Source organism: Ranitomeya imitator, chromosome 3, assembly GCF_032444005.1.
Source record: "Ranitomeya imitator isolate aRanImi1 chromosome 3, aRanImi1.pri, whole genome shotgun sequence".
Lineage (NCBI taxonomy): Eukaryota > Metazoa > Chordata > Amphibia > Anura > Dendrobatidae > Ranitomeya > Ranitomeya imitator.
This window is the reverse complement of record NC_091284.1, coordinates 387,022,910-387,047,707: the sequence shown is the minus strand read 5'-3', so window position 1 is coordinate 387,047,707 and position 24,798 is coordinate 387,022,910. Positions and strand designations below refer to the sequence as shown.

At 40.7% G+C, this 24,798-nt stretch overlaps 1 protein-coding gene across 1 annotated transcript in view; it reads right to left on the bottom strand.

Moving 5' to 3' along the window:
- Positions 1-24,798, bottom strand: part of CSMD2 (CUB and Sushi multiple domains 2) — a 1,686,610-nt gene that overhangs the window by 364,314 nt on the left and 1,297,498 nt on the right. The window contains exons 14-15 of the mRNA XM_069756979.1: positions 4,699-5,025; positions 975-1,169 (exon numbers count right to left, since the gene is read on the bottom strand). Coding sequence (XP_069613080.1) covers positions 975-1,169; positions 4,699-5,025 — 522 coding nt within the window. The remainder of the gene's footprint in view (positions 1-974; positions 1,170-4,698; positions 5,026-24,798) is intronic.

Below are 24,798 nucleotides of genomic sequence, written 5' to 3'. Positions count from 1 at the left end.
GTGATAATCATCAGATTCACGGGTCCCGATCCCTGAACCATATACCCGGTATCAGTCTGGTGCCTTATATTATTATCCAATAGGCAATGCGGCACCTGTGGTATCACATACACAATAACTGTTGGATAGATTTGCACTTAGTATGGTGGAATAGAATATATTTCATTTTAATTGTGTAAATAAAGGTTATAATTTATCTACTGAATATAGTCCATGCAAGTCAGTGATATTTTGGCCATCTTATTGGCACATCTTATGGGCACGGATTATTCCAATAACAGTTCTGTAACACCAGAGCTGTGTTCCGTCATATGCTGTGGACCTTTGTGATCCTCACACAACAAGAGCAGACATTTATTCAGCAGAAGTAAACTATGTACGGCAGGTTCCCATTGAAAGCCTGTAAGCAGAGATCTTAAAAATCCTGAGGAATTGATACTAATATACTTTAATTATGCAGGTGCCCTAACAGTCAGGTACCCTCTTCAGTCCTGGGTATAGCAATTCCATTTTTCCTCCTGTGCTGACTACACAAAGAGTTTTCTGTCTAGGTACATGTTTAGGGCTACGTGAAGGAGGCTGTCTAGTTTGCTAATTCCAATAGCTAAACCAGCATCCTTATCTTTTTTATGCTTTGACTGCTAAATTGTAACCTGAACTCAACATGAAGCTGCTGAACCTAGGACCAGAGGGGATAACTGGCAATGTTGGCACCTGACACAATTGAAGGGTATTAGTCATATGACTTATGATTATGATTTACGTATAATATGCCCTTTAAGGAGAGTGTGTAGCAGAGAACTCCAATTCAGCTAAAAAATATCACAGAGAAGGACGGTTCACTTTTACATGCTCCTCCTAGTTGTGAGGGAACATGTAGTAGGTCCACTTGTTCCTCATTCATAAAGCCTTCTATAGACGTCTTCATCTGTTTAGTGATATACAGTATTCCCTCACGATGACTGTGACAGTACCTTCACATCTCAGGACTGCGCTGTTCCAGACCACGTTTCCTTCTTTTAAGATACAGGTGATGGTTTCCGAGCCATGAGTCCGGATAAAGCCGTCATCACAAAGGAAGGACACTGAGCTCCCCAGCTGCAAACTCTCTCCAAACCTCTTTCCATTCACCGGCACGCCAGGATCAGGGCATTCATTGTGTCTGAAAGCTGGGTAATGAGGCAAAAAACATTAAGGAGGGTGAGTTATGGACTGAGCTATTTCTTAGTTCTGTTTCATTGGTTATGATTAATGATGAGCGAACGTGGAGGGATAGATAAGGTGTTATCGGAGCATGATCAGGTGCTAACTGAATGTCTTCGGCGTGCTCGAAACATGTATTTGAATCCCTGCGCCTGCATGTCTGTCGAAGAGGCTCGAAAAAACAGTGGAATTCGAGCATATTAGTCGAGCACGACGAAGACACTGTCACTTATCCCAGCACGTTCTCTCATCACTAGTTAAGATCAATTGATAGAAAAAATACATGTAGTGCCAAACCTCACCAAATATCCACTGCTGATATAATGACTCTAAACCTTTATATAACGGGTTCCGAAATTAGACAAGTCAGTGAAGATCATAAATAATCTACGCTATTTACAATCCATCAAGCAGGTCATTTAGATGATCATCAGCTTATGGCTGGAAATAGTTTTACGAATCACGCTCCATAATGGAATGCCTAGCTAAATGAATCTCTTAATTAATTGGGAATTGTATTTGCCCACCTCTATCTTTATTTAACGCAAGGTTAACGCAATTTCCTTTCATGCGTCTGACGGATATTGCTATACATTTATGAATAAATAATTCCTAGCTATTCTAAATATTAGCTCCATCTATTGGCCTCCATTTAAGCAAAGCGAGCATGAAGAAATGGAAAAGAAATCAGGTTGAAGTCACCAGGAATGATCCAGCTGCTGCGTCTGGCTGTTTTAGACGTGGAGAAACAAGGTCATATTCTTCATGCCAGGTTCTCAAAGGGGCTTTGCCGCTGCTACATTATCACTACAGGAAGCCACAGACTGAAAAAGCTGTCTGGTATCAGCGGCTGGGGTGTATCAATAGTGTGAAAATACAATCCGTGGCAACAGTTGGCATAGGAAGCTGCAATGCAGATGATTTGCATTCAATGATGAGTAGCCACACAGTTCATTATATAAAAGGAAGACCAATCTTCATGCTAAGCCTATAGGACACACGGCAATATGTGATTCCGATGACTCCAGTATATGTTATCACAACTACTTATTGCGGTTTTGTTTGCTAGGCTTAGGTGGAATAATAAACATAGATAATATTATATACTGGATTATCAGAGGAATGTTCCTAAATCCTATACAGGAAAGAGATAATAATAAATACATGAACAATTTGTTGTGTCAAAATATAGGTTAACTACAAGGTTTTATATTTTGCATTTTTGCCTATTATTAAACACGCTGCTATAACCTAGATCATGAAAAAGATATTTCACATCAAAGAAGGTCAGTTTTGGAGTAACAGAAATGCCTTGAATTTAATTGGAGGAATACGGGTGGAAGAAAGGCGATTCCAACAGCTTAAAAGGAAAGGGTTCTTTACAGTTAGAGCAGTCAGACTGTGGAATGCTCTACCACAAGAGGTAGTAATATATATAAAAGCTTTTAAAAAAGGGCTGGACGATTTCTTTGATACGCATAACATTGCAGGTTACAGATAAATTAGTGTGAAATGTACAATTGGTGGAGAAAGGTTGAACTTGATGGACCTAGGTCTTCTTTCAACCTACATAACTATGTGACTATGTAACATTCTCCCCCATCTGTCTGTTAACCTTGATGGAAATGCATTTTTTTCAATGGTATTAACTATGTATACCATTATAATATTAAGTTTTATAATACAATATTATGCAATAAGCTCCTGAGCTAAGTCTAAGGCTATTTGCACACAGAATTCTTGGAGGAGTTTTTGGCTCAAAAACTGAGTGGAAACTAGAAGAAACTCTTCAAATCTTCCTCAAAAGCACAAAACTCGTCAAAAACATGGTATTTCTGCTCAATTTTGGCTCCAAAAACTAAGCAAAAAGACTCTGTGTGCTCATAGCCTATTGGTGGATACAGGCTATAGTTTATCATTTATCACCCATTAACATATGCCTAATAAATAATTGCTTGATTTACTTTAATCATGCCTAACCATTCATGTACCAAGGGAAAAATAATTATCTATAAACGTGTTCTTCCGGATTAGATAAAAAAATAGCTGTATTCTTTTAAACAGCACCAAACCGGTCAAGAGTTGGCACCAGGTTTACATCTCGGCAATCAAGTCTCTCCCAAGGAGTGATTGGGATCAGGAGTAGATATCATCAGTCTGTGACTGACCTTTTGACTTAAAAAAAATAACGGGCAACCCCAAATTGGTGATTTTACTTAAAGGGACACTGTCACCTGAATTTGGAGGGAACAATCTTCAGCCATGGAGGTGGAGTTTTTGGGTGTTTGATTTACCCTTTCCTTACCCGCTGGCTGCATGCTGGCTGCAATATTTGATTGAAGTTCATTCTCTGTCCTCCGTAGTACATGCCTGCACAAGGCAATCTTGCCTTGCGCAGGCGTGTTCTACGGGGGACAGAGAATGAACTTCAATCCAATATTGCAGCCAGCATGCAGCCAGCGGGTAAGGAAAGGGTGAATCAAACACCCAAAACCCCGCCTCCATGGCTGAAGATCGTTCCCTCCAAATTCAGGTGACAGTGTCCCTTTAATAACGCCTATTTCCAAAAGTCAGTAACATTACTTGAGCGGTTAATGATCAGTAACTGCTTTAGTTCAAACAGTGAGATCTCATAATAAGGCCAGAGTCACATGGCTATTGATTCCCCCATGCGAGAGACTCGGGATGATTATGCTAATGACACTCGGATCAAACTCTGTCAGACTGTGAGCCGAGTGTCACCTTAGTGTGATTCGAATTTCTCGCATGAGAGAATCATATCACATGTGTGGAGAAGATGGAGAACTTAATTTCTCCATCTTCTCCATTGTCTGTATCCACATAAATCAGACTTCATTGGGATGACATCAGAGTACAGTCCGATGTTTCACATGCTCACATAGACTTGCATGGGTGCTCGTAATCCAATCATCAGACCATCCGAATCGGCATGAGAAAAAAATCGCACATCTTCACTGCCCCATAGTATAACATTGGGCCAAGTGGTATCTAATAAAACAGTGTGAGCGAACCCAAACACAAAAGAACTCGCTCTTTCACTGCAATATGGTTGTGGGATCTGATCTATATGCAGAGATATCAAATTTTGAAGATTAGTCTGGGATTTTGCTACCAAGTTCCTTTAGGGGACCATTTGGAACTCTTGGCAGCATTTTTGGTAATAAGTCATATGTATAGTAAAATCATCAATCTGTGATTGATCATTGCTTTCCTAAATAAAAAAGACAGTCATAGATTGGTGATAACTGCAATACCACACACAACCTGTGGAGAGATGTGGCGCTGTTTAAAATTAATCTGCCTTATCTTATTTTGGAGAATGCCTGTCACTGTAATATTTTTAAGGAAGTATCATATGCAAGTTCTATGGCCATAGCTCAAAAAATAACGGTCTCACTGGGTAAGAACAAGACAGACAAGAAGAATCTGTAACTTGAGCAAAATATTACAAATCACACATGCTGCAGAACTCACTAGTAAACGTGATGTTGAATCCTCGCTTTTCAGTGGAATGGTCAGTCTGGAACTCCAATCTTAAAACGTGACCACTGCTTGTTAGTGAAGGTGGCACTTGGTTCCCTGAGAAGGTTCCCAGGACAGGGGACTCCGGAGAACCTCCATCTTTTACTGCCAGGAAGTCAAACTGCGGTTCCACATCAAAGTCATTGAAAGCCAAATGGATGCGACTCTCCGGCTTAGCTATGATCAGCCACACACAGTGCAGGTGGTTACTGTATTCTTCTGGGTAGTTTGGAGACAGAACGTTCCCAGATGGGGTGGTGAAATTAAAGAAGCACGAAACTGTAGGAAATCAAACAGTAGCAGACAAAGTAAAAAATACATTATTAATAATTTTATATCTACAAGCTATATCTCATTAGATAAACAAGCAATTATATTCAAAAACATTTTAATTGATATTATACCTAGCAGATAGAGTTTGTGTTGTAAATGAGAAGACATGTATTGTATATTTCCATTTTTTATCTCTTTTTAGTTTTTACACACACTATCACATTTTGTACATCGGATTCAGTTAGCTAGGTATAATTGTTCAATTATTAAAAATATTAAATAATTTAACAGAAAATGATACTCCCCAGGTAAGATTGCTAAACACTAAAATCACAAGAACTCTTTAAATATAGCTAATATTTATTGCCTTAATATTTTTCACAGTATGGCTATGTTCACAAGACCTAGTGGTGTCCATAGAAAAAAACACTTCGCAAGGACAGCAGACGTACCATTGTTATTCACTTTGGATGTTCAGATCATATTTTTTCTATGCGGATGAATGCCCATGTTAAAAAAAATCACAGCATGCACCAGTTTCTTCCGTATTCGCCAAGTCCTTGGGTGCACAAAAAAATTGACTCCCATACGGATCATCTGATTTTTGCAGATACATTGCCATTATTAACATAGAAAACAGTTTTTTTGTTTTGTATATTTTATTCACTGCTGATGTATAAAAACAGATGACAATATGGATGAAAAATCATCCATTTTTTTGGCTGAAAAATCAGACAACTTTTTATACGCATGTGTCATTTTAGCCTAAAGAAAGAAAATGCAAAAAAAATAAAGAATATAATCCTGTGAACACTGTATGGCTTCTTTCACACTTCCGTCTTTCTTTTTCCGTCACAATGCGTCGTTTTCTGAACAAAAAAGGGACCCAGCAAATGTTTCTGCTGGATCCGTTTTTTTCTCATAGACTTGTATTAGCGACGGATTGTGATGGATGGCCTTCCGTTTCATCCATCGTGCACTGGATCCGTCGTAAAATTGCTGTCTGTTGGGTGGAGACAACGCACAGAGGAACGTTTTTCTGTACGTCAGAAAATCACTCAGCGACGGATCCTGCGCTGTCCGTCGTTGGCTATAATGGAAGCCTATGGACGCAGGATCCATCGCTGACTGTCAAAAGCAGGAATCCAGCGATGGATGCCATCTTTTGAAACTGAGCATGTGTGGATGAATTTCCCATCAGGGAAATTCTCTCTCGCTCTCTCTCTCTTTTTATTAATGGTGCTGCCTATGCAGCATCAATAGTAAAAAGATAAAATGTTAAAATTAATAAAAAAAATAAAAAATTGTGATATTCTTACCTTTCGGCGTCCCCACAGCCTTCCCGATGCTAGCGATGCTGCTGGCAGCTCGCGTTCCCAGTGATGCCTTGCAAAATGACCCGATGATGTAGCGGTCATTGTCTCGCAAGGCATTACTGGGAATGGGAGCTGCCAGCAGCATCGCGAGCATTGGGAAGGCTGCAGGAAGGCTGCGGGGGACGCCGTAAGGTAAGAATATCACAATTTTTTATTTTTAAAATTATTTTTAGCCTGGGTTGTGTTTTGTATGCGTTTTCACAGCAGAAAAACGCAGCGAAGACGCCTACACAATGTGTGCACATAGCCTCGACAGATCTGTAAAAAAAAACGGACCCAGTGCATCCATTTTTTACAATCTGCACAGGATCTGTCTTTTCAACATTTTGATGGATTGTGACTGATTGTAAAAATGGAAGTGTGAAAGAGGCCAATTAGGGGAAAACTTTTGGCCTATACCTCAGTTCTATTAGCCAGACTTATGCCAAAGTAGTGTAATTTTAGCATCCGTTTGACTTGAATAAATTGGTATGGAGTTGTCCTTACTGTATTGAAAATAGTTGACTGTGTGTTTCAGTGCAACCGTATGCAATGGCAGTCTTTGCTAATTGTATAGGCTTTCAGTGGTGCTTTTCAAGTGTCTCTTTCGAAAGTAATACCCAGTGTGAACCTAGTCTAAATGATACTTTAAGTTAAATAGTACTGATGATATTTAAAGCCAACCTGTCAGCAGGAGTTTGCTAAGTAAACTACAGGCATGGTCAGGTTGGCATTGTTACACTGATTAAACTGATACCTGGGTGAAGAAATCCGTCTTGTGGTTCTTGTGTAATCAGTGTTAGAAGTTTTCAGTTAATGTTATGCCCGTTTTCAAGGTGAGACTGTAGGCAGAGTCTTATCTTCCTACTCTAAGCCAGAGAAACCAAGGAGAGACCTGCCCACAGGCCACCCTGAAGCACAAACAGTCTGTCTCTTTGATGAGTAACATGTTTGTGGTTCGGGACAGCCTGTGGTCAGGACTCTCCTTGGTTTCTCTGGCTTAGAGCAGAAAGATAAGACCCTGCCTACAGTACCACCCCAGAGCACTGGCATTCCATTGCATTTAGAAAGTGAACAGTGGGTAGACTTATTTTATAAAATAATGCATTGTAATATTGAATATTACAGTTTTACAATTCGTTCTAGATCTTACAGTTCGCTTGCAGACTATCTTAGAACCGAACACTGTAACTGCTATAATATTTGTGATGTGAGAGAAACAAAAGAGTTTTCTTTTTTTTGACGGGATTGAGTGGTTCCTAATTAGTTTAATGTTTAAAAAAATGCAGACAAATCTACTTCTGAGGAGTATGATTTTCCCGTCAATAATACATTACACACCGGACTGTATATGATAATAGGAGATCATACAATTACAATATTACTCTTGATTTTGCCTTTCCATTTTCTATAAAACCCATAAAAGCAATTGAACAAATGCAGCATAAATTGCTTATCCATCTCTTAATCCAGTCCAAGCCAGTCATGTAAAAAGTGTCCATCTGTATAAATTTGACTTTTCATTTATCTTCATGAAATCAAATATATTCAGTTTAATGAAATAAATACTGTGAATTCTGTATAAAATGTAGAAAGGCTTAAAATAAAGTTGTTGTTTTTTTTATAGGAAGGCAAGCATGCAATGTGCTGTGGGATATAATGGCATGCAGAGTGGCAGAATGACATGCATAGCAATAAGAAGTCATGCCGAGCAAAGTGCAGTACTGACCAGCATAGCATTGTGTAGTGATCATATCCAATGAGTAATCATGGAACTGGAACTATAACCACAGAGCCCTCTGCAGCTCTTCAATCTTGGTGTGACCTCTAGATTGAATGGCTTTGTGAGGCAGCGCAACAGACTAATTCTTTATGATTATTTTTTTTTTGTCACTCATCATTTCATAGGAAGGTAGTGCTCGCTCGGCAGCATCCATTAGCATATTAGTTCTGTGTGACACAGTTGATCTTTAATTGGTCAGCATGATGCAGTCACATTGACCTTCCTGTACCCTTTTCACCACTTACTTGTTAAGTAAACCCATCTCATGCCCATATTTCCACAGCAGGGGATGCTTTAATGCATTGTTTTCCCATCATAGTCACCTATTTCAATATTCTTCTGAGTGGGATATTATTTTTTAGCTTATTTATCATATCACTGCACTTAAAGGAGTATTCTCAAGGTTCAAAGGTGTCTCCTATCTGCTGGATAGGGGATAACTTTCTCAACATTGGGGCCTGGCCACAGTGGCCCCCAATAATCCTGTGAACCATGAATCTGAAAAACCGCAGCTGAATGGAGCGGAGGTCGATCACAGGATAGGAGTTAACTTTCAAATTGCTGGGGGGTCCAACCATCGTGGCCCCTGGTCATCTTTAGAACCATAGCTCTGAAAACTCTTGCTGAATGGAATGAAGTTCTATCATGGGATAAGAGCTAACTTTCAGATCACTGGAGGTCCGACCATCATGGCCCCTTGTCATCCTGAGAACCATGGTTCTGAAAAGTCTTGGCTGAATGAAGTGGACATCGATCATGGGATCAGAGCTAATTTTCAGATTGCTGGGGTTCCGACCACCATGGCCCCTGATCATCCTGAGAACCATGCCTTTGAAAACCCCTAGCTGAATGGATCGGAGGTCGGTCACTGGAGAGAAGCTAATTTTCAGAATGCTGGGTGTCCGACTGTCGTGGCTCCCTATTTTCCTAAGAATCGCAGCTTTGAAAACCCAGAGCTGAATGAAGCAGAGGTTGATCACGGGATAAGAGCTAACTTGCTGGGGGTCTGACTGTTGTGGTCCTTAGTCATCCTGAGAACCATGGCTCTGACTGGATGCATGGAATGGATGTCGATCATGGGATAACAGTTAACTTTAAGATTGCTGTGGGTTTGACCACCATGGCCCCAGCAATCTTGAAAATTTGGTCTCTGCAGAGCCCTGGCTGAATGGAGCGGGGGACAATCATGTGCACTGCTGCTCTATTCATTCTAATGGGGTGCCAATGACCGTTCAAGCATACCACTGAGATATCTCCGGCGCTCCTATTAAGGGTGAATTGAGTGGCAGTGCGTATGATCAACAACTGCTCAATCTAGTCCGGGCTCTTCAGAACCCAATTCTTACAATTATTGAGGGCCATCCAGTGATTGGAAAGTTCCTCTCTATCCATCAATTTCAAACTTGAGTATAGCACTTTAAGGTGTAATTTAGAAGGCTGTAATTGCGGATTATTAATAGTAGAATTGATGTGATGTGACAACATAAGAGAAAATCACATTTCTGATTCAAATGAAATAAACCCTGATGAAATATATATTTTCTCTTTATTAATTTGCAAAATTGGTTTTATGGTGATTCTTAATCTCTTGTTTTTTTATTTATTATTTATTTTAGAATTAAATATGAAAAAAAGAAATAATAAAAACAATGTAAAGTATTACTTTCAAAGAATAAACACTTGCAACAACATAGGGAAATGCTGGAAACTGGTGGAGTGCCATCCTATAGTATTTGTAAACCATGATGCTGAGAAATTACAGTACTGACAGAATTTTTCTGTTGCTTTAGTGATATAATCTATATTTTAGCAAAACCAGAGTGCCATGAACAACTGTGTTGGGTGTGTAGCATTCTGACCGTCACTACTCACCATCTACACCAGAGGTGTCAAACTGCATTCCTCGAGGGTCGCAAACAGGTCATGTTTTCAGGATTTCCTTGTATTGCACAGGTGATAATTTAATCACCTGCACAGAATGATTCCAGCACCTTGTGCAATACAAGGAAATCCTGAAAACATGACCTGTTTGCGGCCCTCGAGGAATGCTGTTTGACACCTCTGATCTAGACTATTGCGCAAGTAAAATTACAAACCAGGGGTAATGGATGACTAAAAAGATGTTTCTGGTTCTACCATAACTTTCCTATGTGCAGTAAGGAAGGTAATCACATCATCTCAAAGAAGAAAATGTCCAGCTTCACCGAATCCGTGAAAAAAAGTTTTCTTTATTCACAAACTTAAACATGGAGGATACAAACTACAGCACAAACTTGTCATGACTAAGGGAGCTTAGTCTCCAGAAACGCGTTGAGATTCTTACCCATATGGTTTGTGCTGAAGTTTGTATCCTCCATGTTTAAGTTTGCGAATAAAGAAAACTTTTTTTCACAGATTCGGTGGAGCTAGACATTTTCTTCTTTTGGATTCTACACGCCTGGACACAGCGGGTCCGTGCTCCCAAAACTTGACTTATGCATCACGGGTGAGCTGGTTTATATTCCTTTTTTCAAAATCACATCATCTCACTGAGCCAATAGATAATTAATCCCAGCAACCTCATATATATTCCAGTAAATGGATTAAAACAGTGAAACATTTTCCTAAATATTTATTATAGTGATGCATAAGTCCCAACTAGTGACTTCCCGTCCTTTGCCTTCCTTCTCTGGAGGAGTCAACACTGTTATGTAACACACAATTTTTTATTAATTGAAGTGGATGTTGTATAATATAAATGTTTGACAGTCTACAGCTTACAATGGTCCCACCAATGGCAACCAGCTGAACGCGATAGCAGCAGCGGTATGGAAGTTGGTTGTCCATTTATACAACCAATCCGATGCCTAATATTTGGATTTCTTTGGTTATCCTACATTAGATCAATATATTTATCTTTCCTTCCCAATATGAAGCCCATTAAATGTTTTGGAGGATTCCTTGCTTAAGACAACCTCTGTGAGCTGTTAGGTAAGAGTTAGGAGTACCAACCGGAACTCAACTGGTTCAGTTCACTTCTCAAATTGCCTAATGGCTATGTTCCTAAAACACTGAGGATCCACCAATTCTAGCTTCCTGGTTCAAACTTTCCCCTAATCCTTTTGAGTCGACTCTAACAAATTACAGCAAAGCTTTCATTTTTCCAAAGCAGCTTTAGAAGTGAAATCTGTACACTAACTAGTATGTAAAACAGGAAAGCATAACGGAAAGATAATTTTGAAAAAATCTGTCCCAAAATAAAATAATAATTAACCAAGGATAGAGCGCAAAAGCAGGGAGAGTACACTCTGAAATAGTAGTGTACCAGAGCAGCTCTCACTCTGGCAGACCTGGATCATCAATATATTACATGTTTGGCCAATCATTTCAACATTAGAGTTGGATTGAAACGATTTACAGCAGCCAGTCCATCGGCCATGTCAATAATTTGTGGCTATCGGGCTGGAGCCCTAAAAAAAACACCTTTTACATGATGGCTTCTGTGTGTCTCTTCCTTTGATTACCACGGCCAGCTAATCAAAAGAAGAGCCGTAGATGCCTTCAAGTCTCTTATTCAGCTGCCACAGATTACTGAAATGGCCAATGGACCTGGTCCGGTGAATCGAATGGAACTAACTCAATTTTTTTAAAGGATAAATAAGGTGCCTGCTAACCTAGATAATGAGTGTGATGTGTGTTTGACTAATACAGGTTAACCTTCCTATAGGTGCACAAGTTTATTATCCTAATGTATCCCTGACTATATTCCTCAAAAATGCATAGACTGTGGCACCGGCTTCAAACAAAGCTAAATCTGACCGGCTGCTGTTTTCTAATGATGAATCATGCAGGGAAGAGAGACTTCCTGTTTCTACATAGAGCTTAGAAGGATTCAACTCATCAGTTTTTCATCATGTGATGTCATAGGCCAAATGGAAAACAAAAATAATTAACTGAGAAGGGCAAAATGAGCAATTGTAAGTGCACAGTGCTATTTAATATGATGACTGCAATATATTAAGAGGATAACATATTTGATGGGAGGAGAAGGAGGAGTCCTTCTTTAAATATATATTAGGTTTCAACACAGGATTGTGTTGGTGACTGAAACATTGTAGAAAACCCATATTGATTAAATAATAGATTCTCACTTATAGGGTCCACTCACACTAGCGTAGAGCATCTGATGATTCTCTCGTTGGAAAGTATGGGATGCTATATGCAAATGACCCTCGGCTCAAATTCTGCTGCGAGTGTTGCTTTACTGTGATCCATTTCTTTCACATGACAGAATAGGATCACAGATGTGGAGGAGAGGGAGAATTTAATTTCTCCCATGTTCTCCATTGCATGAGTCAGCACATATCGGACTGCACATGAATGACATAGACCGACTCGGCATGAGAAAAAAAACGCTAGTCGGAACTGCTTCATAAAATATCATTGGAGCGAGAGATATCCGATGAAAGATCGTAAAGTTATACGCTGGCTACTCGTCAATGTGAGCAAACCCGTATACTGCTTTTCTGCAGCAAGTCCACAATATCTAACGTTATGGCAAAATAACGTTGATAAAAAAAAATGACATCGTCAAAACTATAAAAGTAATTTTTCAATATGCACAAAACATAGAATTCTGAAGGCTTAGTATATCATCATATTTTCTGTACGTTAGTTTTTAAACTCCATCCCAGTGTCGCTGACTCTGTAACCTCAGGCTGCCCTTGGAAATGACGAAGCAGAAACAATTGGGACACAAACATCATGTCAGGATAAACACTGCATGTTTTAAAAACTTGTTGGAGTTGAAAAGGTTGCTGCCAGGTTGGGAGGAAACATATTCTTACATGAGTAATGTTTTAGCAAAAAGCTAAAATGAATTGAGGCGTAGGTAAACAGCTAGAAAATGTTTAATCCATAGGGGGGATATTTCGCATAAGCCCACATCACATATTTCTGTTTTAAAGTTTTTTTAATGGAAGTTTATTTTTTAGCGAGAATAAATAATCCGAGAAATTAATAAACTCTTCTCTATAATGAAAGCATGAAATCAGTCTAGCTGAAACATTACTGTTATAATGTCAATAATAGCCATGATGTGGGCACAGATGTGTCCTTTCTTACCCTTCCTCTTGGCTTGAGATGTCCAGAGATTAGTGGCATTCCATTTTTTTTTCTTGCACTGCTTATCTTGGGTTATCTTGATCCAAGAGGAAAGTTAAGGTTGGCCATATCTACATTTTATTTGGACGGTTAGTTAATTCAGCAATTCGTCTTTTGGTGACTTCCTTTTCTGACAATTTTTTCACCATTCTTTTGAGAAGGATGGGAACCCCAATTGTAAATCACTATGCCCTCTCAATGTCATTTTTGACATATAAAATTAAAAAGAAAAATTAATTAATAATGACAATTCTCTTGTAGATTTTCCTTATTCAGCTTTAAAAGTGTTGTATCAAATTTGTGTTATCGGTTATTAATTAGCAAGGGGATAATATTGATCACTGACTGCTGGCACTCCGAACAATCCCAAAAATGTGGCCCTGCAGAGCCCCATCAGGATAGAGGAGGCTCATTATGCACATATCCACTCCTTTCATTCTCTATGGATCTGCCAGAAATCTCCAGGAACAGTAATTAGCTATCTCAATCAGTCCTAATCAGTAACGGGAACAGATGTCCTTATGTTTGATTTCTGCATATTTGATGGGGCTCTGTAAAGCCATATTCCCAGATTCAGTGAGGTCCCAATGGTCAGATCCCATGACACCAACAAGAAGTGATGAGCTAGAAGTTTGGGTTATGGTACACTACCCAAAGTTCGGTTTGCGTTCCAGAACTGTACCCAAGCTTGAACCAGAATCCAAAGCCCATTGAAAACAATGGGAACACAAACTTTGGAACAGGAAAATATTCTCTCTCTCCTCCCAGACTTTCCCCGAAACTCCGAACATGAAAACGGCATGAGAAAAAATTGCATATCTGAGCTGCTCCATAGAATAACATTTGTCCTGGTGCTATCCGAAAAAACATCCATGTCATACGCTCGTGTGAGCGAGCCCTATGCGTTAAGACAGTTCCTACTTGATTCAATGGGTTTTATGTAAATCCATTTTATATACCAAAGTAGGAACCTTTATCTTTGTAGCTCTTTGCTTGACGTAAATGTTTGAAGTTTTTCTCTTTTAACTTAAACTGTCTTTTAAAGGCATTAAAATTGGGTTTTCAAAATTAAGACAGACCATTACCATTAAAATGTTGTGTTTTTACATCACTGGTGCATATTACAAAGCCTGATTTACTTATAGATAATTATTAGTCCGCTCCGTTCGTTAGCCATATTGTTTCAGTGGTAAATTAATATTCTGAATTTTCTCAAGTGCTTTATTCATCTCCTTTATTCTCGAGGGCATGGTTCCTTGATTTTACGAAGAACATACAATATAATAAATAATAATACAGTAGGTAACAAATATGCCCCACTCTTTTTTGTAATTTACAAAAATCTGTTTTTAAGTTTGTAATTGCACCTATGAGACCAAAGCAAAAGAGCTGATCTGGGCCCCAGACTTCACTACTGATAACCCCAATTATAATGAAGCTCAGTATTGCACACTTATATACCAACATATAATAAGGCCTAAATACTGATTATAGCACAGACATGTAGCATGTGGCTGTATATGGCTAATTTCCCCATTGTGAAACGAAATCATCCTTTAGTCATTCACATGATCATGGATCTGTAGATAGGGCATTTCTAGAAATCTGTAGGCTTATACTATGCCCCTATATACATCCAATTTATATTCAGTTAGGGAAGTATCATTTCTTAACACACAATGCCTTAACTATACCATGTCACAGAAAGATATCTTGATGAAAAACACTGCAGCTGGAATTTTAAAGAGAATCTGTAAGCAAGTTTTTGCTATATAATCTGAGAGCAGCATGATATAGGGAGAGAGCCCGATTCAAGCAATGCATCACTTAGTGGACTGCTTGGTGTAATTTGTGTAGAATCTCCATTTTCTCGGCTCTAGATGTGGCTGAAAAGCTGAGTTGTGTATAACCCCACCCACACCACCCCTGATTGGCAGTTTCCTGTGTATACTGTGCATTTTCAGCAAGTTACAACCAATAATGGAGGCGGGATTACACAGATTAGCTTGACTGACCTGTATGAGAGACATAGTCCTCAAGTGATAATCTCTTGCTGCTAAAACACTGATTGTATTGAAACAGCAGCACATAGCCTAATAAGTTACACATACTTGAAATCAGACTCTCTGCCCCACACTATGCTGCTCTCAGATTAAATAGTGAAAAGCTGCTGACAGATTTCCCGTAATGCAGCACAAGCACAAAAAACAAAGCACACATCTGTTTTGCGCTTTTCTGACAATGGACTCAAAGCGCAAGCCGCTCAACACAGCAAGTTGAGCTACACATCTCTGCATCAGGGTATCCTGTGCCATGTTTGGGAATGTTACATCTGTATACAAAATGTTTACTGATTCATATAGGATATGTGAAAAAAATGATCTCGGCATTCTACAGATTTTTATGTTTTGGAAATATTATTTCTGGGAAAAATATTGAGACACCATACAGTGAAATGTACATCTCCGTAATACAGAATTATTGAGAATACGGAAGAAGCTCCTTGAACATGGTGATGCCTAAAGTTACCTATAAACCTTAGATATCTGTTGGCCAATACTTATTCCTCCCTCTCCACCCTCACTTGGGCCAAGCATTCATGTATTTCCAATAGAGAGGGGAGTAAGTCGCTGCCAGACACTTCTGGCGGTGGCTTATCTTTCATGACAACAAAAGGAGTGGGCAGTGAAATCCAACACGCTTGGGCCCTCATTTTCCTAACATCATCTGTCGATGGTCCTTGTACACATGAGACAATTGGTGGGTCACCCAACTTTGCTCTCTAAGGACACATGGAGAGAGCGCCTGAAATAAATTTGCACATCACTTTGGCAAAGGTTTTGGTTGCTTTGTTTTATTCTTCATTTAAAAAATTAGGTTAAATAGGCCAAATACTGTATATTACTTAAAAAAAAAAAAATTCCAACCTGTACTCCCAAATAAACGAGTGCGGAGAAGGCAATGACAAGTCCAATATAATAATAAAGATAAAGTGGAAAGGGTCAGGGAAACTGCATATTCCTTGAATACTACATATATTATTTATTCAGATGGTAACTGCAGTCAGGACACGACACAGAATGAAAAGCTATTAATGGTCTACAATGACAGGAAAATGAAGGCGAGATGATGCCTCTTTCCCAGAACGGAGGAGACTACCATCTTCCTGGCTTTTGCACAAGGCAGGCCCATCACACACTCAGGCATTGTTTCAGCTTCCTGTGTATCTCTGCTGCGCTCATTATCCAAATCAACCCCAACAGCGTAATACAGAAACATTATTAGACTTACCGCCGAGAAAGAAAATTTGCAAGTAAAGAATTTTCAATATACCAGCCGAAAATAAATGAACTAAGCTAATCCACAATAAATCAGAGCAGAGAATAAAAACAAGTTGGAAATAACCCAGAAATACTTGTACCAGGCACCGGGGGTAGTGACAAGATATTACAGCACGCAGTAACCAGAGGTATTATGAAAGGCAGCATGTTTTCCAGCAACGTGATCAAAGAAAAATTACACGTCTTATTTCTCAGTACCTATCTGATTACTTGATTTCCCTCTCTAACTCTCAGGAGACTAGACTGAAATACTAGGGCCCAATGCATCAAAAACTCATTAGCTGTCATTAATTTTTAAAGAGCTGTGGCATAGTTTTAATGTTGCCGCTGACTGTACTCTTTATACAATTCTCCTGGTTCCGCGCACTGATCTTATTTAACGTGTGCCATGCAAATGTAGTTATTCATGAATGAATAAGTTAATGCTTAACTGAATGTGGCAAAGAAGTAAGCTAAAGCTAGCCATACAAAAAAAGTAGGGAGACCGCGATACCCACTGACTCCACCCATAACCACATGTGGTTTAAAGGGGGGGTTCTCCAGGTGAAAAAAAAAATCAGACATCAGTATGGTATTTCAGTATGCCTAATCTTTTTTACCCATTGAGAAAAGTAACCACCAAAGGTGTTCGGCAGCATGTGATAGTTCTCGTTAAAAGGGTTTTGTCCGGTCAAAACCGATAAGTCTGCAGTGACTCGCTGGTTTCAGACTCGGACCGGTGGGTACGTATGAGTTTTACTTACTCCAGGACAGTGGGCGAGGCCTCGCTCCATCTACTTGTATGAATGAAGACTCCGGAGAGTCCCTTTATAGGAAGTATGTCAATAGACTCATGTCAGAACCTGGCTGTCTGATGGCAGCCAGTTATATTTCACTCAGAGATGCTGTGGCATTTTTTAGAAACCATAGTTTGAATTGCTTGCAGGGATCCATAGGGAGAGATGTGGACTTGTCCATCAGAGCAGCCCCCAGTCATCTTCTCCTTAGCTTAGCAGGTTTCTCCCAATGTATCCACGTGGGAGAGTCCTGTCAGTCTACTGGAACGGAGCAGCAGACACTGGCCGGGAGCCATTCCAGACTTGTCAGGTCTCTTTTTATGGTCCCTAGCAGTTTTTTCAGACTAGACTTTCTCGGCAATGCTGTGGTGCTACAGAGTAAAACAATTGTGCTGCCAGACTTTGATCCATGCTGCCTGTGGTTTGGGCAGCATGAATCTGGTGACAAGTTCCCTTTAAAAGTTTCTCTAATATCTACATCATTTGTTCTTATTTCTTGACCACTCAAATGGAAAAAGCACAAAACAGAAATATATAAAGGAAAACAAGGAATGCAAACCACGTCTATTAACTACAGACTACAGGACGTGTGCCTGTTAACGCTTTGCGGTAACACATCTAACTCTATATGTACTTAAAAAGCCATCTAAGTGATATCAGATTTTGTAACTCTTCTGGATCTAATTGCTACATTACCCATGACTTGCAATTTGTCCTCCAGCTACAAGCTTGAGTAGTCAGGTTACAAGATAAATAGCTGCAGGTCACATCACTAAATACACCCTTCCTAACAAGACATAAAAGTTTAGAGTAATCTGCTTCGGTCACATACGGCCTTGTGAGGAAAACCCAAGAGTTTCAAACAGACTGCTTAAAGATGTTCCCTGTAATAGAGTTTCCATGTTGAGAGCCACATATGTATCTTATCTACTTGCTTTTGATTGTTCCTTGTTTATTATTTAGGGACTTTGCATATGCTCAGTATACCTTCTCGTTAAAACAGGTTTTTACAGTAAAACAGCTAGGGACTTGGTTTACTTATGGGAACACATTTGTGTTGCCCTATATTATGTCCTTTATCAATCTGAAAAAATAATCAGTATGTTTTATGGAAAATTAAGTCAATACTTGGCTTATTCAACAAAAAACTATCAGTAATTTTAAAAAATTTGATTTGAAATCTTTCAAATGTAAGTATCTATATATATAATTGTCTAAGGGTTTTTCCGTCTGTCTGTCTGTCTGTCTGTCCTGGAAATCCCAGCTCTCTGATTGGTCGAGGCCGCCAGGCCTCGACCAATCAGCAACGGGCACAGCGACGATGATGTCATAAAGGACGTAGACATCCCGCGTCTCTGATTGGTCGAGGCCGCCAGGCCTCGACCAATCAGCAACGGGCACAGCGACAATGATGTCATAATGGTTGCTATGGCGACGATGATGTCATAAACGTTGCCTCGACCAATCAGCGACGGGCACAGTCTGCCGCGAATTCTGGAATCATCATTGTCCATATACTACGGGGACATGCATATTCTAGAATACCCGATGCGTTAGAATCGGGCCACAATCTAGTAAATATATAATTGTCTAAGGGTCACTTCCGTCTGTCTGTCCTTCTGTCACGGTTATTCATTCGCTGATTGGTCTCGCCAGCTGCCTGTCATGACTGCCGGGACCAATCAGCGACGGGCACAGCCTGGAAGAAAATGGCCGCTCCTTACTTCCCGCAGTCAGTGCCTGTCGCTGCATAGTCCCCTCCGGTCACCGCTAACACAGGGTTAATGCCGGCGGTAACAGACTGCGTTATGCCGCGGGTAACGCACTCCCATTACCGCCGCTATTAACCCTGTGTGTCCCCAACTTTTTACTATTGACTCTGCCTATGCGGCATCAATAGTAAAAAATATAATGTTAAAAATAATTTTAAAAAAAATAAACCTGCTATGCTCACCCTCCGTAGTCCACTGAGCGGCTCCCGCCGGCCGCCATCTTCCGCTGCACTTTCCGGTGGCAAAGATGGTATGGCAGAAGGACCTGCCATGATGTCACGGTCATGTGACCGCGACGTCATCACAGGCCCTGTCCGCCTGTGCTAGAAAGACCTGCCATGACGTCACGGTCATGTGACCGCGACGTCATCACAGGCCCTGTGCGCCTGTGCTAGAAAGACCTGTCATGACGTCACGGTCATGTGAAAGTGACGCCATCACAGGTCCTGCGCCCATACCAACGCTGGGACCGGAAGCTGCCGTGGACTGCATGGGGCCTTCAGAAAGGTGAGTATATGTTTAATTTTTATTTTTTCACCTGTGACAAACCTTGCTGGGCAATATACTACGTAGTTGGGCAATATACTACGTGACTGGCCAATATACTACGTGGCTCTGTGCTGTATACTACTTCGCTGTGCAATATACAGACGAGGCTCTGTACTGTATACTACGTCACTCGGCAATATACTACGTCACTGAGCAATATACTACGTAACTGGCCAATTAACTACGTGGCTGCGCAATATACTACGTGACTGGGCAATATACTACGTAACTGGCCAATAAGCTACGTGCCTGCGTAATATACTACGTCACTAGGCAATATACTACGTGACTGGGCAATATACTACGTGACTGGCCAATATACTATGTGGCTGCGCAATATACTATGTCACTGGGCAATATACTACGTGGCTGGGCAATATACTACGTGGCTGGGCAATATACTACGTGGCTGGGCAATATACTACGTGGCTAGGCAATATACTACGTAACTGAGCAATATACTACGTGGCTGGGCAATATACTACGTGGCTAGGCAATATACTACGTGGCTGGGCAATATACTACGTGGCTGGGCAATATACTACGTGGCTGGGCAAAATACTACGTGGCTGTGCAATATACTACGTGGCTGGACAATATACTACGTCACTGGGCAATATACTACGTGACTGGGCAATATACTACATGGCTGGGCAATATACTACGTGGCTGGGCAAAATACTATGTGGTTGTGCAATATACTACGTGGCTGGACAATATACTACGTCACTGGGCAATATACTACGTGACTGGGCAATATACTACATGGCTGGGCAATATACTACGTGGCTGGGCAAAATACTACGTGGCTGGGCAATATACTACGTGGCTGGACAATATACTACGTCACTGGGCAATATACTACGTGACTGGGCAATATACTACATGGGCTGTGCAATATACTACGTGGCTGGGCAATATACTACGTGACTGGGCAATATACTACGTGGGCTGTGCAATATACTACGTGGACATGCATAGTCTAGAATACCTGATGCGTTAGAATCGGGCCACCATCTAGTGTAAGTATAAATAAGAAAAAAGAAACTATCTCCTGACTCTTCTTCTGAGATGGACCATTCATGATCAAGATAAGTTTAGGTCCCCATGCTTTGGCTATGATTCATCCTTACCTGTCCCTAATTGTATTCCAATATCCAATTCAGTGCACTCTTAAAATGAAGTAAAGCCTTACATACATACATACATATACACCCAGCCTGTACCTGCATCTATTCACTGCACCTTAGAAGTCATACATAGGACGAAAATTGTTAACAGCCATCATTTTTGCAACTTGACTCATTCTGATGGTAATTAAATATTTTATTCACAACAGACTTTTAGTTGTTATATGAGTACATAGATGCATATATATCTATATACAAGCAATATTTACGACAGTACAATCAGTTTCTAGGCATAAAATTATCGCCATTGTTGCAGAGATCTTGCAATTTGTGACCATTCGACAATTGGCAATGTAAAGAAAAATATTTGAAAAAGTAAAGGTAGTAAAGGCATAAATGTTTTGGTAACATTCATTTGATATGAACCTCCTATGGGTGATGAATCTTTCCAACAGGTTTATTGATTCACCAGTATTAGATACACTTGTAAAAAACTGAGACATATCCGGAACTACCTGTTGAAGTATTAACTATACAAATTATATAAGACAAAATGATCAAATCACAAATACTAAATTGGCCTCTCAGGAGTGCACAACCTTTTCTGGTTCAGTGGACACAATGTCATATTAAATGACTTTCAAGGGCTGCAATAAAATGTAAAGGGTATTACCTTTTAAGAGGTTAATGGCATGTCAAATGTATATGTCTAAAAGATGCAGGTTCCACTATCAGGACTCTCGCATATTTGGAGTATGGAGGTGCTCTTTTTCCCCGATCAGTACTCTAGAGAGAAGGTGACCGGTCACATATGTAACTCTCTTCATTGAAGACTATGAGCTATGTAGTAGCTGTAGTCTATTGATATACAGGGGACCGAGATTTGCTTACTTAGTGCTTTATTCCTGCTTTCTAATTCCTCCCCCTGATTAGTTTGCTACTCTTCTTCCCTCAAGATATGGAAGTTTGGGAGCCTTCATGAAATGGCATGGCGGGCTGCATTTGATCCCAGGCCGTAGGTTGTGCATGCTCTGATCTAGACTACATCCAGATTGTTATGACCTCAAAGGTTTCGAAAAGCAAAGTGTTCCATGAAGTTTGAACATATATGTTCTAAAGTGGTGTAGAGTTAGTGAAGCCTTGGCCTTGGCTGAGAACACAAATCCCTTATATTAGCCCTAATCTCAACATGTGAGGTTTTATTTAGAATTGTTACTGTCACCTACACAAGCATTTATCTTGCTTATCATTACACATACTTCTAAATAGAGTCATATAACTTGACACTTGGTGTCTACTGTATGTATGACTTTGTCACTGAACAGGAGCATTTATTTATATTTCTATCTTTCATGTTCTCAGATATTTCTAGATAAAGGGATTCTGGCTAAAATATCTTAAACACAAATTGAGATTTTGGCAGCCTATTGGATATGCAATCTGCTTGGAAACTAGATAGCTGTTCTTCAAGCTACCGTATGTTAAAAAAAAATTACTTATAAATCTCGCTAAGGAAGTCACTATGCGCATAAGAGTATGTGAATAATGACATTATTTGTTAGATTTTCCCCTCTACTGTCATCTGTTCTATATTTGAGAAAAGTTATGAATTTTATTATTCTCTTTTCTTATCTCATCCAGTTGAGTTAAAAGACAAAACCAATAGATGTCTTGACAAGAATGCAATAAATGGCAGCCATAGCTGAATGCAGTTACAATGAGAAGAGATACCACTAGGTAAGATGATGAATACTGTACATAAGGTCATCACTAAACCACAACTTATAATTCAAGTTTTTTATCTACGATAATTTTCTCTGGATCAGATAAAAGATGGGAATGAACGCATACATGTTGGTAGGATTAATTATGATAAAATACCATCAGGGGCTGACTGGCAAATTTTGGCCTGGGGGGCAAGCACACAGCAGTGGCCCATGAGTAGCGTCTCATCCTTAAAGGGGTTGTCGAATCTTATGCTACATGTCTACAGACACTATGTGTGAATCCTCATATCATGCGCTATGAAGATTCTCTGGTGCCGGCAACAGGTGGTCTTGCGACTGCAAGCATGAGATATATATATTCCCAGCCACATTTCGACTAGACTGTTTTGGGCCTTGTTCAATACAGTTGCATTAGGCCATGCAAGTCTAGTCGGCATGTGACCGCATGTATGCAAATCACAAACTTACAGCCACACACCCGCCGAATAACCACAGCACTGCCAGCAATGTGAGAAGCACAAGTCTGCAGTCCAAAGAATGACAGAGTGAATGCACCAATGACTGACACACACACACAAGCACAGCCCCACTGTATAATGACACACACACACAAGCACAGCCCCACTGTATAATGACAGACACACGCACAGCCCCACTGTATAATGACAGACACATGCACAGCCCCACTGTATAATGACACACACACACACAGCCCCACTGTATAATGACACACAGCCCCACTGTATAATGACACACAGCCACACTGTATAATGACACACAGCCCCACTGTATAATGACACACAGCCCCACTGTATAATGACACACAGCCCCACTGTATAATGACACCCACACAGCCACACTGTATAATGACACACAGCCACACTGTATAATGACACACACACACAAGCACAGCCCCACTGTATAATGACAGACACACGCACAGCCCCACTGTATAATGACAGACACATGCACAGCCCCACTGTATAATGACACCCACACAGCCCCACTGTATAATGACAGACACGCGCACAGCCCCACTGTATAATGACAGACACACGCACAGCCCTACTGTATAATGACAGACACGCGCACAGCCCCACTGTATAATGACACACACACACGCACAGCCCCACTGTATAATGACAGACACACGCACAGCCCCACTGTATAATGACAGACACACGCACAGCCCCACTGTATAATGACACACACACGCACAGCCCCACTGTATAATGACAGACACACGCACAGCCCCACTGTATAATGACAGACACACGCACAGCCCCACTGTATAATGACACACACACGCACAGCCCCACTGTATAATGACAGACACACGCACAGCCCCACTGTATAATGACAGACACACGCACAGCCCCACTGTATAATGACAGACACATGCACAGCCCCACTGTATAATGACAGACACACGCACAGCCCCACTGTATAATGACACACACACGCACAGCCCCACTGTATAATGACAGACACACGCACAGCCCCACTGTATAATGACAGACACACGCACAGCCCCACTGTATAATGACAGACACACGCACAGCCCCACTGTATAATGACACACACACGCACAGCCCCACTGTATAATGACAGACACACGCACAGCCCCACTGTATAATGACAGACACACGCACAGCCCCACTGTATAATGACAGACACACGCACAGCCCCACTGTATAATGACAGACACGCGCACAGCCCCACTGTATAATGACAGACACACGCACAGCCCCACTGTATAATGACAGACACGCGCACAGCCCCACTGTATAATGACAGACACGCGCACAGCCCCACTGTATAATGACAGACACGCGCACAGCCCCACTGTATAATGACAGACACGCGCACAGCCCCACTGTATAATGACACCCACACAGCCCCACTGTATAATGACAGACACGCGCACAGCCCCACTGTATAATGACAGACACACGCACAGCCCTACTGTATAATGACAGACACGCGCACAGCCCCACTGTATAATGACACACACACACGCACAGCCCCACTGTATAATGACAGACACACGCACAGCCCCACTGTATAATGACAGACACACGCACAGCCCCACTGTATAATGACACACACACGCACAGCCCCACTGTATAATGACAGACACACGCACAGCCCCACTGTATAATGACAGACACACGCACAGCCCCACTGTATAATGACACACACAC